The following is a 13900-nucleotide window of genomic DNA, read 5'->3' on the forward strand; positions in this document are numbered from 1 at the left end:
GAGGCCGGGGGCCAGCGCTGTCCGAAGACACTTCCGGGTCACGTGGCCAGCGTGACATCGCTGCTCTGGCGAGCCAGAGCCGCACACGGAAACACCGTTTACCTTCCCGCTAGTAAGCGGTCCCTATTTATCTACTTGCACCCGAGAGTGCTTTCGAACTGCTAGGTTGGCAGGCACTGGGACCGAACAACGGGAGCGCACCCTGCCACGGGGATTCGAACCGCCGACCTTTCGATCGGCAAGCCCTAGGCGCTGAGGCTTTTACCCACAGCGCCACCCACGTCCCCCTTTAAAGCACTGATGCCACTTTAAACAGGCGTGGCTTCTCTCAAAGTATCTTGGGAACTCTTGGTTTCTGAAGGGTTCTGAGAGTTATTAGGAGACACCTTTTTTCCCCTTCTAGAGCTACAGTTCCCAGAGTGCTTTAACAATCGATTTCTCTTCCCAGGGAAATCTGGGAAGCGCAGCTCTTTGAGGGGAATAGTGTTGCTCCGTGATGGGAGTTATAGTTCAAAACACCCAGAGGGCACCAGGTTATGGGAGGCTGGCAAGAAGATCAAGCTGACCATGATGATTCACCTGGAGAGGTCCTCTAGAGTGGGAGAGCCTTCCACTGTCCTTCACTGCTTCCATGAGTAATGGTTTGGGATATGGCTGCATTGGGTTGACCTCTGCAGAAAGGAGCACTGTCTTTAGAGTGGCTGGGCAGTGGTGTAGGGCCAGGCATGGCTTTGTCACAGTGGGGAAGCCTTGTTCTGTTCCTGGACCTCACCGGTGGGCATGTGACGCAACCACTTTACTGAGGCTGAGCAGATCTGGGTCTGGTCACTGCCTGGATGGGACGTCATGATTGAGTTTCCTGATTGCAGGAAGGCAGCAGGATGTATATGTGCTAAAGAAATGTGACACAAATGGTTGGCTGATAACACATGTAGGATTCCTTCAGATGTAGCAAAACTTTCTGAAGTCTTGCATTCTTCAAGTCAGGTCATCTGACTTTCAGGTTATCTGCTTCTAGACAGCCAGCTCTTCAACACTGACAGACCTACCTATTAGAGGTGTATATAGAAAGCAGGGGTGTGGACCCTCTCCCAGGCCATTAGCTGGGTGCAGCTTGGAGCTAGATTTCACCTTGTCCTTCTGGGTGCTCTTGTGCCAATTAGCTGTTCTGTGGGCAGCAGCTGAGAGGGGAAAAGGGCTTTGATATATGGCAAAGTGCACACACTGCCATTCTTAGAATTTTTCTGTGGAAAATACTAAGTTGCCTTTGACTTTTATATGGTCAGGGCAAATAAAGGGTGTTGGGGAGGAGTTGTTGCTGTTGTTGTTGTTATTTATTAAACACACTTTGTAAAATAAAGTCTATGGAGGAATGGAAGGTTTAAGAATTAAATATATGTTTCTGCTTCCATGGGAAATACCTATATGTTTTGGGTTTTTTTTAAATACTATGATTTTCAATTTTATACATTTCAACAATTTTCCTTCCATTTTAACATTTCAAGACTTGACTTCCTTCCCCCTTTTTCTGCAGTTCCTTAAATTTATTTTAAATATTCTCTGCATATCCAAATGAATTTAATTTACTCATTTATTTGCCTGCTTTAAATATATAGTCTTATGAAACTGCAGGTTATTACAATAATCCTGCCAATGTTCTTATCTGTTTACAATTTGTAAATATTCCATAAACCAAGTTTGCTATCTTGATTTCTTTCCCCCCCTTTTTTTGTATGCCATTTCTGCATATTCCATCAGTTTTTGTATCCATTCTTCTTTCATTGGGACTTCTTCTTTCCATTTTTGGGCAAGCAACATTCTTGCCGCTGTAGTCGCATGCATGAATAGATTTCTATACAGTTTGAGTAGTTCTGTCCCTATAATACCTATATGGTTAAGGGTATGAGATGGTGTATGACTCTGGCCCATTCCTGGAAGGTGTCCCCAATAGCTTTCCACTAGGTAATGTGGTCCTCAGACAGCAGAAGACTCTCCACTCCTGGTATAAAGCAAACCTTGATCTTACCTGTGTGCCATAGCACAGGGGAAGCTCTGTTGCTCTTAATGATGTGCCTTCTGCCTCTTTGCTCTCTTCTTGCCACCAGAGGGACACCCAATACTTTTCAGTTTATTTACTCAGGAACGGGAGGACTGCTAGCCAAGCTCCTGGTCTCCTGCCAGTCGCTTCAGCTCCCTTCCCTTCCTTATCTTCCATTAACTTGAAACCAAACAGCCTAGCCACCATGGAAGGACACCCAACCCTCAGGTGTTATAAGAATCCAGTCAAGCCCAGGGATCTGATTATTTGAGAAAATTCTCTTTATTTGAGAAAGGGGGGGGGGGAGAGGGAGGAAAAGTAAGGAGGAAGGCAATGAGTGTGCACAATAATAAAAAGGAAATAAAACATTACACCAGAGCATTGGTCTGGCTCTTGGCTAGCAAACTGGTGACTCTCCAGCTCTTGCTAGACTCCAAACAAATAAATCTCCCAGCAGTGAAGGAGGTGAATAGAATATAAGCCATTCCACATTGGAAGCCAGAAGGCTGCTTTTGAAAATGAGAGGCAAATATATTAATATGCATCCGTTTTTTAACAAAGTGTCACAGCAGAGCTGCCCAGCATCTTGATCAGAGGTAGAAGACTGGTGCTTTTGAACTGCTGCTGGACTCCGGTTCCCATCTGCTCCAAGCTACATGGTCCATAGTCAGGGATGATGGGTGGGGTAGTCTTAACATCATCTGTAGGGCCATAGATTCTCTACTGCAGATCCTGATAACCAATAGACAGTTTGTGTTAGAGAAACCGGATGCTAGTTCAGACTAGCTAGCTTTATACTCTGCTTCTCAAACAAAGCGTATGTAATCTTACGCTTGGGAAGAAGCCTGTAAGGACTTGAGTCCAAATATAAATCTCCACACCACACTGCCACATCCCTGACCATCAGCCATGCTGGTTGAGGTTGGTGAGAGTTGGAGTGCCACAGGTTCCCATCTCCTGCTCAACACAGGTCAGTCCTGTGGATCAGTTTCTGAATGCTTGCTAGCCTCCCTCCTCTTGCGCAACTGTTGGATAAAACAATGCAGAATGCCAGAAAACTCTAGCCTGAGAGAAATCATATTATGTGCTTCTTTCATTAAAAATGACATCATTACTTCCTGAAAAGGGAGCGGATTGCTTCCATAATTCTATTTCAGTAGCCAACATATATATTTTGAGAAAATGTCTCTTTCACATCATTTATGTTTATTCAGTCATATCTCTATGCCCATACTTACAAAGTTAAAATAGATAATACTGCTATATTTTTCTGTTGGTAAGCAATGCCATAAATAATACATGTCAGTGTGGCTAGATATGCTCAGTATCTGGTCTGGTTGCCTTTAATTAAAAGCATTTTGCCTGTTTTCAGAAAAAGTGTGCATAAATCACACCCTTTTCATTAATTACGTATAGAAGACAGCTAGCAACTATCCAAGAGGATACACAGCTTTCAAGCAGTGAGGAGGCCATTTAGAGCTGATGATCAAAATTGAAACAAGAACTAATTATACCCATTGCTATCCATGTACCTTCTACATACTAATATTTTATTTTATTTTTAATCTAGATAGCTGTGTTAGGACAAAAATCCTAAAGTAATAGTAGGCAGCACCTTCATAATGCCCAACTGAAATATTAGGAAGAGAGCAAGCTTTCAGGTTCGACAGAACTCTTTGTCTAAGCAAAACAAGCAAAAAAATGGGGTCAAGTGGAATCAGTATGTTAGACTAGATGAAAAAAAAAGCCTAATTTGCACCATGTTGGGTAAGTCTTAATTCCCCCTTTATTGAAAAGAGGGACGGTTGAGGATGATGCCTGATAGCATAAATTCCAGAGCTGCAGCATCTTGCCCAGCATTTAAATGTGAACTATCAACTCACTGAAAAAGTCTCATTGATGCGATCGCTCATTTGGTAGAGCATGAGACTCATAATCTCATGGTCATGGGTTCGAGAGCCCTGTTGGTCAAAAGATTCCTGCATTGCAGGGGGTTGAATTAGGTGACCCTCGTGGTCCCTTACAACTCTACAATTCTATGAATTGTTGTCACTGCTGCTGTTGCTTTACTTTTGTGAACCTTTTGAATGTATTATTATTATTATTACAGTGGTACCTCAGGTTGGCGGTTCGAATCCCCGCGGCGGGGTGCGCTCCCATTGTTCGGTCCCAGCGCCTGCCAACCTAGCAGTTCGAAAGCACTCTCGGGTGCAAGTAGATAAATAGGGACCGCTTACTAGCGGGAAGGTAAACGGCGTTTCCGTGTGCTGCTCCGGCTCGCCAGAGCAGCTTCGTCACGCTGGCCACGTGACCCGGAAGTGTCTTCGGACAGCGCTGGCCCTCGGCCTCTTTGAGTGAGATGGGCGCACAACCCTAGAGTCTGTCAAGACTGGCCCGTACGGGCAGGGGTACCTTTTTACCTCGGGTTAAGTACTTAATTCATTCCGGAGGTCCGTTCTTAACCTGAAACTGTTCTTAACCTGAAGCACCACTTTAGCTAATGGGGCCTCCTGCTGCCGCTACGCCGCCGGAGCATGATTTCTGCCCTTATCCTGAAGCAAAGTTCTTAACCTGAAGCACTATTTCTGGGTTGGCGGAGTCTGTAACCTGAAGCGTATGTAACCTGAAGCGTATGTAACCCGAGGTGCCACTGTATTATTATTATTATTATTATTATTATTATTATTATTATTATTATTTATTGCTTGTGTTTGTAAACTGCCTTGGAAAATATATTTCCTTTTCAATGATAGGCTATAAAAAATGAGAAAAGTCCGGGTTGTTCCAGCTGTGTCCAACTTATGCAAGGATATAGATATGTAGCACAGACCTGGAACTGTTTGCCAAGCCTTTTGTTGAGAGAGGGGCATGGGCTGTCTCCCCTGCGCTCCCAAGGTGCCTCCTTTGCTCCGACTCTCAACTTGATCATGCTTGCAACTGATTTCCTGCTCAGGGTGGGCAGTGTGAAGAGTGACAAGGAGCTTGCATAAGTGCGAGATGAAAGGGAAATGAAGCAGCCCGGCTAAGATGCGTCCATCTCCTCTTCAAAGCAGCCAAACCACTTGCCAGCATGTTTCTGTTATCTGCAAGCAGCAGATAGAAGCTCTCAACAGCCTCCAGGGAAGATGTTGCTTGCATTCAGCAGCACAGTAGGGCTGTGGTTTGTAACCTCAGCAGTTGAGGCAGTTAGTGTGTGTGTGTGTTTCCCCCCTCCTTCTTAGCAAAGCCATTTTGATTACCAAATCCACGACTATTAGCGGCAGTGGTTTTGCACAGTTCCTTTCTCACCTGTCTCAGCTTGACCTAGCAGACTTTCACACCACAGGCTGTGTGGCTTTTAAAAATCTCACCCCACGGCTTTAAATGGATGCATTGGAGCTATTGCCTTATTGGTTTGTTTTTATATCCCATCTTGGTTGTCTCTTCCTTTCTATTTTATTTGAGTTTAGGTCAGGAGATCTGGTTTGTTTGTTTTAATTCACCGTGCCTGTATCCCACCTGGTCTCCAAGGAGTTCAAGATAGTGTGCATGGTTTGTATGCTTTGTGTCACACAAAACGCCCAGCCAAAGAAAAAGCACAGTAACACTGCATTCCTCTCTAGCACATGTGACCTTTTCTAGTCCTCTGGAGAATTCACAGTATAATGTTTTATTATAGTGCTTGGAAGAGTGTCATCTGCATGATCCTGTTCATCCTTACATCTGTGTAAGATGTAGATCAGTGTTTTTGCAGGTGTGTAGGACAGCAGCCTGGGACGCGGGTGGCGCTGTGGGTTAAACCACAGAGCCTAGGACTTGCTGATCAGAAGGTCAGCGGTTCGAATCCCTGCGACGGGGTGAGCTCCCGTTGCTCGGTCCCTGCTCTTGCCAACCTAGCAGTTCAAAAGCACGTCAAAGTGCAAGTAGATAAATAGGTACCGCTCCAGCGGGATGGTAAACGGCATTTTCGTGCGCTGCTCTGGTTCGCCAGAAGCAGCTTAGTCACTCTGGCCACAAGACCCGGAAGCTGTACGCCGGCTCCCTCGGCCAATAAAGCGAGATGAGCGCCGCAACCCCAGAGTCGGCCACGACTGGACCTAATGATCAGGGATCCCTTTACCTTTACCTTAAGACGGCAGCCTGGTGGTGAATCTGCAGCTGAGATTTTGAACCAGGGCAAAACAAAAAAATTGATAGCTATACAGTATATGAGAAAGAGGGTCTTGTTGTATTAAGTCTTCTAGATGTAGTGCTGGGCTGCAGTTCCCTTCATCCCTGAGTTTTTACCATGCCAATGGAGTCCAGTGACATGTGGAGGGCTACAGATCTGGAGGGCTACAGAATCTGTGGATCTGCACAAGCAGCCGGTTGTACCCACTGCAACATTACTTCACTTTGTGTTGGAGAAATTGGATGTTGGCTCAAGCCAGCTGGCTTTGCCCTGCTTCTCAAACAAAGTGTAGTCTTATGCTTGGGAAGGCTATAACAATTTGAATCTCTATTTAGATATCTACACCAAGAGCAAAAGATTTGTGGCCTCCAAATCTTGCTGGACTACAGTTCCCATCGTCCTTGACCATCGGGTATGTTGTCATTAGCTGATGGGAGTTGTAGTCCAGCAACATCTGAAGGGCCCCAAGTTCCCTGTCCCTGATGTAAAGGCTGTTGCCTCATCTTGTGGCAGTGAATTGCATAACAGAAATTATGGATTGGATGAAGGAAGTTAGCATCTTTTGGAGAGGAAGAAAATGGAGAGTTGGGTTAGAATGTTGTTCCACATGGTATGGTGGATCTATGCAACAACTGGTTACTCTCCACTGTGGCATCTGCTTCCAGCACACAGCAGAGATGCCCAAGTGTTGAAATATACCAATTCAGCTGGTATCTGCTTGCAAAAGTGTGCATGCCAGCAGTTTAATGGCAGGCATTCCAGGGAAGGAAGAGTTGAATGGCTCCATCTAGCTGGAAACTGTCCCATGCTTTTGGGAGGATAGGGGAGACCTCCTGCCAGGGACAGCCGAAGAGAAGCAAATTGAATGGCCTAGTATCTAAGCTTCCTTACTGTTTGGCGATCAGAGAGGTATGTGCATCCCCCATGTTGAAAGCAAAGCCAGCTTAGGTGTCATCATGACACCTTTAGAGATTAACAGATTTATTGTGGCAGAAGCTTTCCCAGACCGGAGCCCACTTCATCCGATGCCATCTGCAAAAACCCGTTTCCCGGCTGCAGGCATGAGTTTTAATGCACGCTTACAGCTGCTCATCGCACAGCTGGAGTGCCAGCACTGGGAAAAGCACACATTTCTGACCCAGATAGTTGCCAAGATAAGCTTTAGCAAAGTGAAGGCACTGGTAAAGAAGAAGGGCTTCGAGTGGCTATGCGGAGAGCTCTTTGCTTTCCCCCACAGCTCTGAGTGCAATTTGCCTGCTCTCCTCTGCCTTCCATTGCACTTTGGCATTAGGAGAGAGCACTTCACGCTGACATAATTATATACATTGAGTAGTAGTATGCTTCTCGAAGATGGCTTTTTGGCTACTGATTTTTTTTAGCAAGCAATAAATCAAGGTCAGGTTTCTGGCTGAAGCAGAGCTGCGTGCATGTTGCACATCTCGCACACATTGGTTTGGATATTGGGCACCAAATTGGGTGCCCTGAATAACAAAACCTCGATTTATTTTTCTCTCTTTTAAATAAAAAACCCCCACAAGCTCTAGCCCTAAAGGCTGTGGCGGTGGACTTGAAAATGTGTAAGCAGTAACTGATTAAGGTACTGATTAATATAGCTTTGGAGATGCCTTGGAAAATGCCCACTTCTTGGTCACAGCCCTATAACAGTCTATAGGGCATTGTGCTTCTAACAGGGTTTCCCCAATGACCTCAGTGATTGAACTGTTCTGCATAAGGGGCAGTGATCTTTCATGTCATCTGGTTCTTAGTTGTTCGGGGCTTTGTCAATAATTGGAATGTAAACGTGGCCCAGTAGTTTATCAGCAGACGGCACCCTTCCCTTGAGACAGGTGTAATGTGTGCACATGCAGACACACCACTCAACATGCAGGCTGCAGGGTTCTGCAGCAGTGGCAGCTTCTGGATCCGTCTCAAGGGAAGCCACTTGTGAGGTTACCTATCTTGAGGCAGCCTTCTCCAGCAATAACAATGATCAGGCATGATGGGAGTTGTAGTCCAACGGCGTCTGGAAGGCACCAAGTTGGGGGAAGGTTGATTTATTGAATTTATATACTGCCCTATACCCGGAGGTCTCAGGGCGGTTCACAGAACAAAATGAAAATATAAAACCACAAAATATATAATCAAAATAAAACAACCCAATAACCCCCCCAACCCCTTTTAAAAGGACATAGGATGTCAATCAGATCAACCAAAGGCCTGGTTAAAAAGGAACGTTTTTGCCTGGCGCCTAAAGGTGTATAATGAAGGTGCCAGGCGAACTTCCCTGGGGAGAGCATTCCACAGATGGGGAGCCACTGCAGAGAAGGCCCGTTTTCGTGTTGCCATCCTCTGGACCTCTCGAGGCACACAAAGAAGGGCCTCAGATGCTGGTTATTTTTTTTTTTTTTTTTTTACCAGAGCAAACAGCAGCCAGGAGGCCTGGTCTTTACTTTTTTCTTTTTCTTTTTCTTGTTTTACAGAAGTAAGTGTAATGCCTCGTTGTTGTTTTTCCATGTAACATTTTTACAAATCCATTTCATTTGTTGAGGCATTAGGGGGAGAGGAAAAGAAAAAAGAAAGAGGGGGGTGGAGAGAGGGGAAATGGAAGGGGGTGGGGTTGGGTGGCGGTGTTTCTATTGTGTTTAATGTATGTAGAGTTTGGGGTCAGCGTTGTTTGTGTTGTTCGCTTGTGTTCCTTTGGTGGTGAGAGAGGTTGGGGTTGGCCTAGGGTGTGATTGTTTGCTTGTGATTGGCTGTGGTGATCTTTGTTTTCGTATGTGAGTGAGGTGGGTGGGTGTTTTGGATCAGGTTAGCCATATTGATTTGTATGCTGTTGGTGGATATTGTCATTGTCTCAGATGCTGGTTATCAGGGTCTGGGTAGGTTCATATGGAAAGAGGCAGTCCTTGAGGTATTGTTGTCCATTGCCCCATCTTTCCCTGTATTTTCTCCTCTGGTTAGCAGCTGTTCTACAGGGTACAGGTGTACCTCGGGTTAAGAACTTAATTCGTTCTGGAGGTCTGTTCTTAACCTGAAACTGTTCTTGACCTGAAGCACCACTTTAGCTAATGGAGCCTCCTGCTGCCGCTGTGCCACCACTGCACAATTTCTGTTCTCATTCTGAAGCAACGTTCTTAACCCAAGGCACTATTTCTGGGTTAGCAGAGTCTGTAACCTGAAGCGTATGTAACCTGAAGCATCTGTAACCCGAGGTACCACTGTATTAGCCTTAGGTTTCCCCTAGTCCTGCTACCTAAGATCTTTTTAATTGGAGCTGTCTCAGGTCTTCCTCAGGAGTTTGTGGACTGTGCTTCCTTGGAGGTTTTTAAGCAGAGGTTGGATGGCCATCTGTCATGGATGCTTTCGCTGAGATTCCTGCATTGCAGGGGGTTGGACTAGATGACCCTCGGGTCCCTTCCAACACCATAGTTCTGTGATTTTATGATTCTGGGAATTGAACTCAGGATTTTCTGTATGCAGTGGCGTAGCGTGGGGGTGCAGGGGGGGCCGGCCGCATCAGGCGCAACATCTGGGGGGGGCGCTCGCACTCGCAGCTCTCTGAGCCTACCTGGCTCACTCTCTCTCTCTCACTGCAGTGCTGGCTGTGCGAATCCGATCCGAGCCACTGGGTCGCCGCCCACTGTGGAGGGGAGGGTGCCAGGCGTGTGGTGCGGTGCGGAGAGAGAGCGAGGGACTATCTGGGGGAGGGACAGTGCAGCGGGGGGGGGGCGCAAATTACTTGCCTTGCCCCAGGTGCTGACAACCCACGCTACGCCACTATCTGTATGCAAAGCATTTGCTCTGCTATTAAATTATGCTCCTTTCCCCATTGGATTTTCCACATTGGATTTTCAGAGAGTAAGACTCTGGTGTCCTGCATCGTTTACCATGCCCACTTCTGGCTTGCCAAAGTAGCAGAAATTATGCAAAAGCAGCGTATCTATGCCGCTGCATTATTTTTTTCATAAATCATACAAACTCAACAAAGTGTGCAGCTCCTTTATATATGTTCAGGTTTATTGTGGCAGAAGCTTTTATAAGACTAGAGCCTTCTCATCAGACACAGGTGTGTACACATAATACACAGAGACTTTGGACATCTCTGTGCAACACTCAAGTGCATTTGAGATAAGCATAATGACTGTACAGAGAGGCAGCCCTTGGTAATAACAGAAACTTCTTAGCTTTGCTGTTCTCATTTAATACCTACTTATTTGTTGTGCAAAGTATGTACAGCTGTTGATAACTTGTTAACCCATTCTGTGATCCTGCCGAAACCCCAATCGTCCTTTTTTTCTGGGTTATTGCTTTTGATGCCCGGTGAATAGCTTTTTCTTTTCTCTGGCTTCTCAGTCATAAATATTGTTAGATCTATTGCACCAGTGCCACTTTGCCCCTGGTTTTGTCCTGAATTTTTGGATTTATTCTTAACGCTGTACTTTATACTTCTAATTTTTTTTCTTGTAAATTGCCCAGAGAATTTTTTTGCTGTTGAGAAGTGTAGCAATGTTAGAAATAAATAAAACCACCTAGCCCTTCTGTTAAGTACTTGTGGGGTGGGGGTGGGGATCTTGGTATGCTAGAAAACATTTCTGGGCTGGCCATCGGACATCCTTTAATTCAAGGATGGGAAACTTGGAACCCACTGGCTTCAACCAGCGTAGCCAGTCATCAGGGATGATGGGAGTTGTAATCCCCATCCCCATTTCAGTGGTGTGCACATACTGAGCAAGAGCTCAACCACTGAGATTGGACCTCTTTGTTGCCTTTAGCCAGCGCCTTTTCTCTTGGGCATTTTTGTCACTCAGTCCTCATCACTCGGTCCCCGGTGATTCTCTGCGCTCATCTTTATTTAGCAGGTTTGCTTTGATCTAGCTCACACATCAGTGTCCTTTGCTGTTTAGTCCACAGGCCGACTCTGAAAGGCCAGTTGTGAGGTCTGTCTAAGAGTCCATCCCTTTCTGGTCTCCCCTTGTGAGAAGTGAAAGTCAGATTTCTGAAAGCGTTATGTTCTGTGCTGAGCATGCCATTCCACGTCCCCCTTGGAGATCTGAAAATAGCTTGCAGGGGCTGTTTGATCTGCTAATATTTCACGTGGCTGCATTTTACAGAGCAGTTGCATGTACTGATGGCTGAAAGACACTGTTCCTGGCAACCATGGGATAACTGTTTATAGATTATTATTTTTCTGGTAATTTTTAAATTAGTGACATTTTGGCCACCCCAGACTCCTTGAAGGGCAGGATGTAAATTAAATAAATTAATAAGACAGTAAATACTCTGAAGTCAAGTCCCTTTCAGCTCAATAAGGCTCACTCCTAGGATAGTGTGACTAGGATCACGGCCATAAATAGGGCATTCTGAAGGGCTGGCTTCTGCCACATCAAACTGCCCGATCAAACATAGCTATGCCTTCGTGTCACAGAATTGTAGGCAAAAAAATTGTGATGAGAGAGTCCTAAGGGCATGTGAGAGTGAAGCTGGAAATGCAGAATAGCCAGGTAGCCTAAGGTGGTTATTTAACTGTGTTAAAATTCACAGCATCTGATTTATAAAATTTTAAAATAAATGCCTAGCTGTCAGTGACCATTCTAATTCCTTTTGTGCTCATTCTGTGATTCTGTGATTCTGTGTCACTGACTAGAACACTGATAGGATTCCTACTGAGCAATTAGATGGAATTCCACCTGCAGGCTTTTTTTATCTTTACATAAAATGGCTGGAGACTGCTGCTACTAAGACTTATGTTTTTTCTTTGCTTTTGCTATTGAATGAAAGCTAACAAACCTAAGGAAAATTTAGGTTAGGGGCATGGAATCTCCCTGAGGGGGTCATGTCCCCTTATAGCAGCAGCCCTGTTATGTAAGATCTTTTTAAAGCCCTATTTCCAGGCACATAGTTCCTGTCTTAAGAAGTAGCTGCTTGAATTTGTCTGTATGCAGCCCAGGTCCGCTTACACCTGAGCTATTCTCTGAATAAACCTCAAGAGCTCTTACGGCCAACGAGCTGTTCCCTGCAATTAAATTCTAAATTGCTCTATGCTGCTTCAAGCATATTTTTGCTGATCTGTGTAACTTTTAGACATTCAATTCTCTCTCTTTCTCTCTCTTATAATTCATTGCGGTGTTGCTAACCCATTTTGTGTGTTTTGTTCTTTTCTAGTATCCGCAGATGAGCCAGGAGTCAGCTTCTCCGTTTGTTTTCATCTGTTCTAATGCCCAGGAGATGATTTTGAAGTTTCCCATCAAAGGCAAACACAAAATCTGTAAGCTCTACTTCTCTATTCCACATTGCAGGGCATTTGCGGGGGGGGGGGGGGTAGGCTGATAATGCCCTTCTGGTGGTTCCCTTCTTTCAGGCTTTCCTGGCAGCAAATTATTGCATAAGGAGTGGTCGTCAGTAACTTATATTTATATTTAATAATAATAATAATAATAATAATAATAATAATAATAATAATTTATTATTTGTACCCTGCCCATCTGGCTGGGTTTCCCCAGCCACTCTGGGCAGCTTCCAACAAAGATGAAAAATACACTAAAATGTCACATATTAAAAACTTCCCTGAACAGGGCTGCCTTCAGATGTCTTCTGAATGTCAGGTAGTTGTTTATCGCTTTGACATCTGATGGGAGGGCGTACCACAGGGCGGGTGCCACTACCGAGAAGGCCCTCTGCCTGGTTCCCTGTAACTTGGCCTCTCGCAGTGAGGGAACTGCCAGAATGCTCTCGGTGCTGGACCTCAGTGTCTGGGCAGAACGATGGGGGTGGAGACGCTCCTTCAGGTATACTGGACTGAGGCCGTTTAGGGCTTTAAAGGTCAGCACCAACACTTTGAATTGTGCTCGGAAACGTACTGGGATTTATATTTATATTTATATCCTGCCCACTCTGGACAGCTGGGTTTTAGCTGGCCTAGTTTTAGCTGTTAACAATATGAGTTCGATAAGCCATAGTTTATTGGACAGAACGAGTCACATGTTTTCCCTGCCCCTCCCCTCTTCTCCTTGAGCATCCCGCTTCAAATGGAGGCAGTGTTTAAATGAGCTTCCTTGTTCAGATGGCACAGGAAACTTTGGCTTAACAACCCACAATAGCCTGAGGGAAGGAGAGGGATCTATGGGGCATGTTTGGGCAATATTGGACCAAGATTGTTATGTCTGAACCAGGCCCAATAGCTTCTCATAATGGGTTTAGTGAGCTGGTAGCTAATCTGCAAAGAACAATGGAGTGTTGTATATTTTGGCCTGAGGGCCTGGGCGGCATGTGTGTTGTGACTCAGGGCTTGGCATGTTTTCTAGCTCCTGGCTGTGTCATGCTGAAAGGACTTTGCAATAGCTTTGGTTTCATCTAAAGGAATGCCCTCCAACCACTAGCTATTACTACCCAATTTAGCTTCTTTTGATTCTGTACCTACAGCATCGTCTACAATTAAGGGCTGCCGCATAGTTTTTCTTCTGCTTTCTGCTTTCCAAAGGACCCAGAGAGTTCTGATTAGGTGTAGAGAGAGATTATTTTAAGATTATAACATGTCGCATGCTGGTTCCCTACCAGCACTGAGTGTGAGGAAGGGTAATGTGAATGTCAAAAGCTAGCGTAATTCTTTATCATTTTAGTAGGTCCTAATAAATTGGGTCCTGGTTAGATTCCCCCGCAATCCCTTGGACCAACACAGCCCCTCCCCTGCCAATGTTAGTGTAATCCTTGAAAGC

General features: G+C 45.2%; 1 protein-coding gene across 1 annotated transcript in view; it reads left to right on the top strand.

Moving 5' to 3' along the window:
• Nucleotides 1-13900, top strand: part of TRIP4 (thyroid hormone receptor interactor 4) — a 39728-nt gene that overhangs the window by 20125 nt on the left and 5703 nt on the right. The window contains exon 12 of the mRNA XM_083413086.1: nucleotides 12351-12453. Coding sequence (XP_083269212.1) covers nucleotides 12351-12453 — 103 coding nt within the window. The remainder of the gene's footprint in view (nucleotides 1-12350; nucleotides 12454-13900) is intronic.

The sequence above is a fragment of the Podarcis tiliguerta genome, assembly GCF_965153285.1.
Source record: "Podarcis tiliguerta genome assembly, chromosome: 14".
Lineage (NCBI taxonomy): Eukaryota > Metazoa > Chordata > Lepidosauria > Squamata > Lacertidae > Podarcis > Podarcis tiliguerta.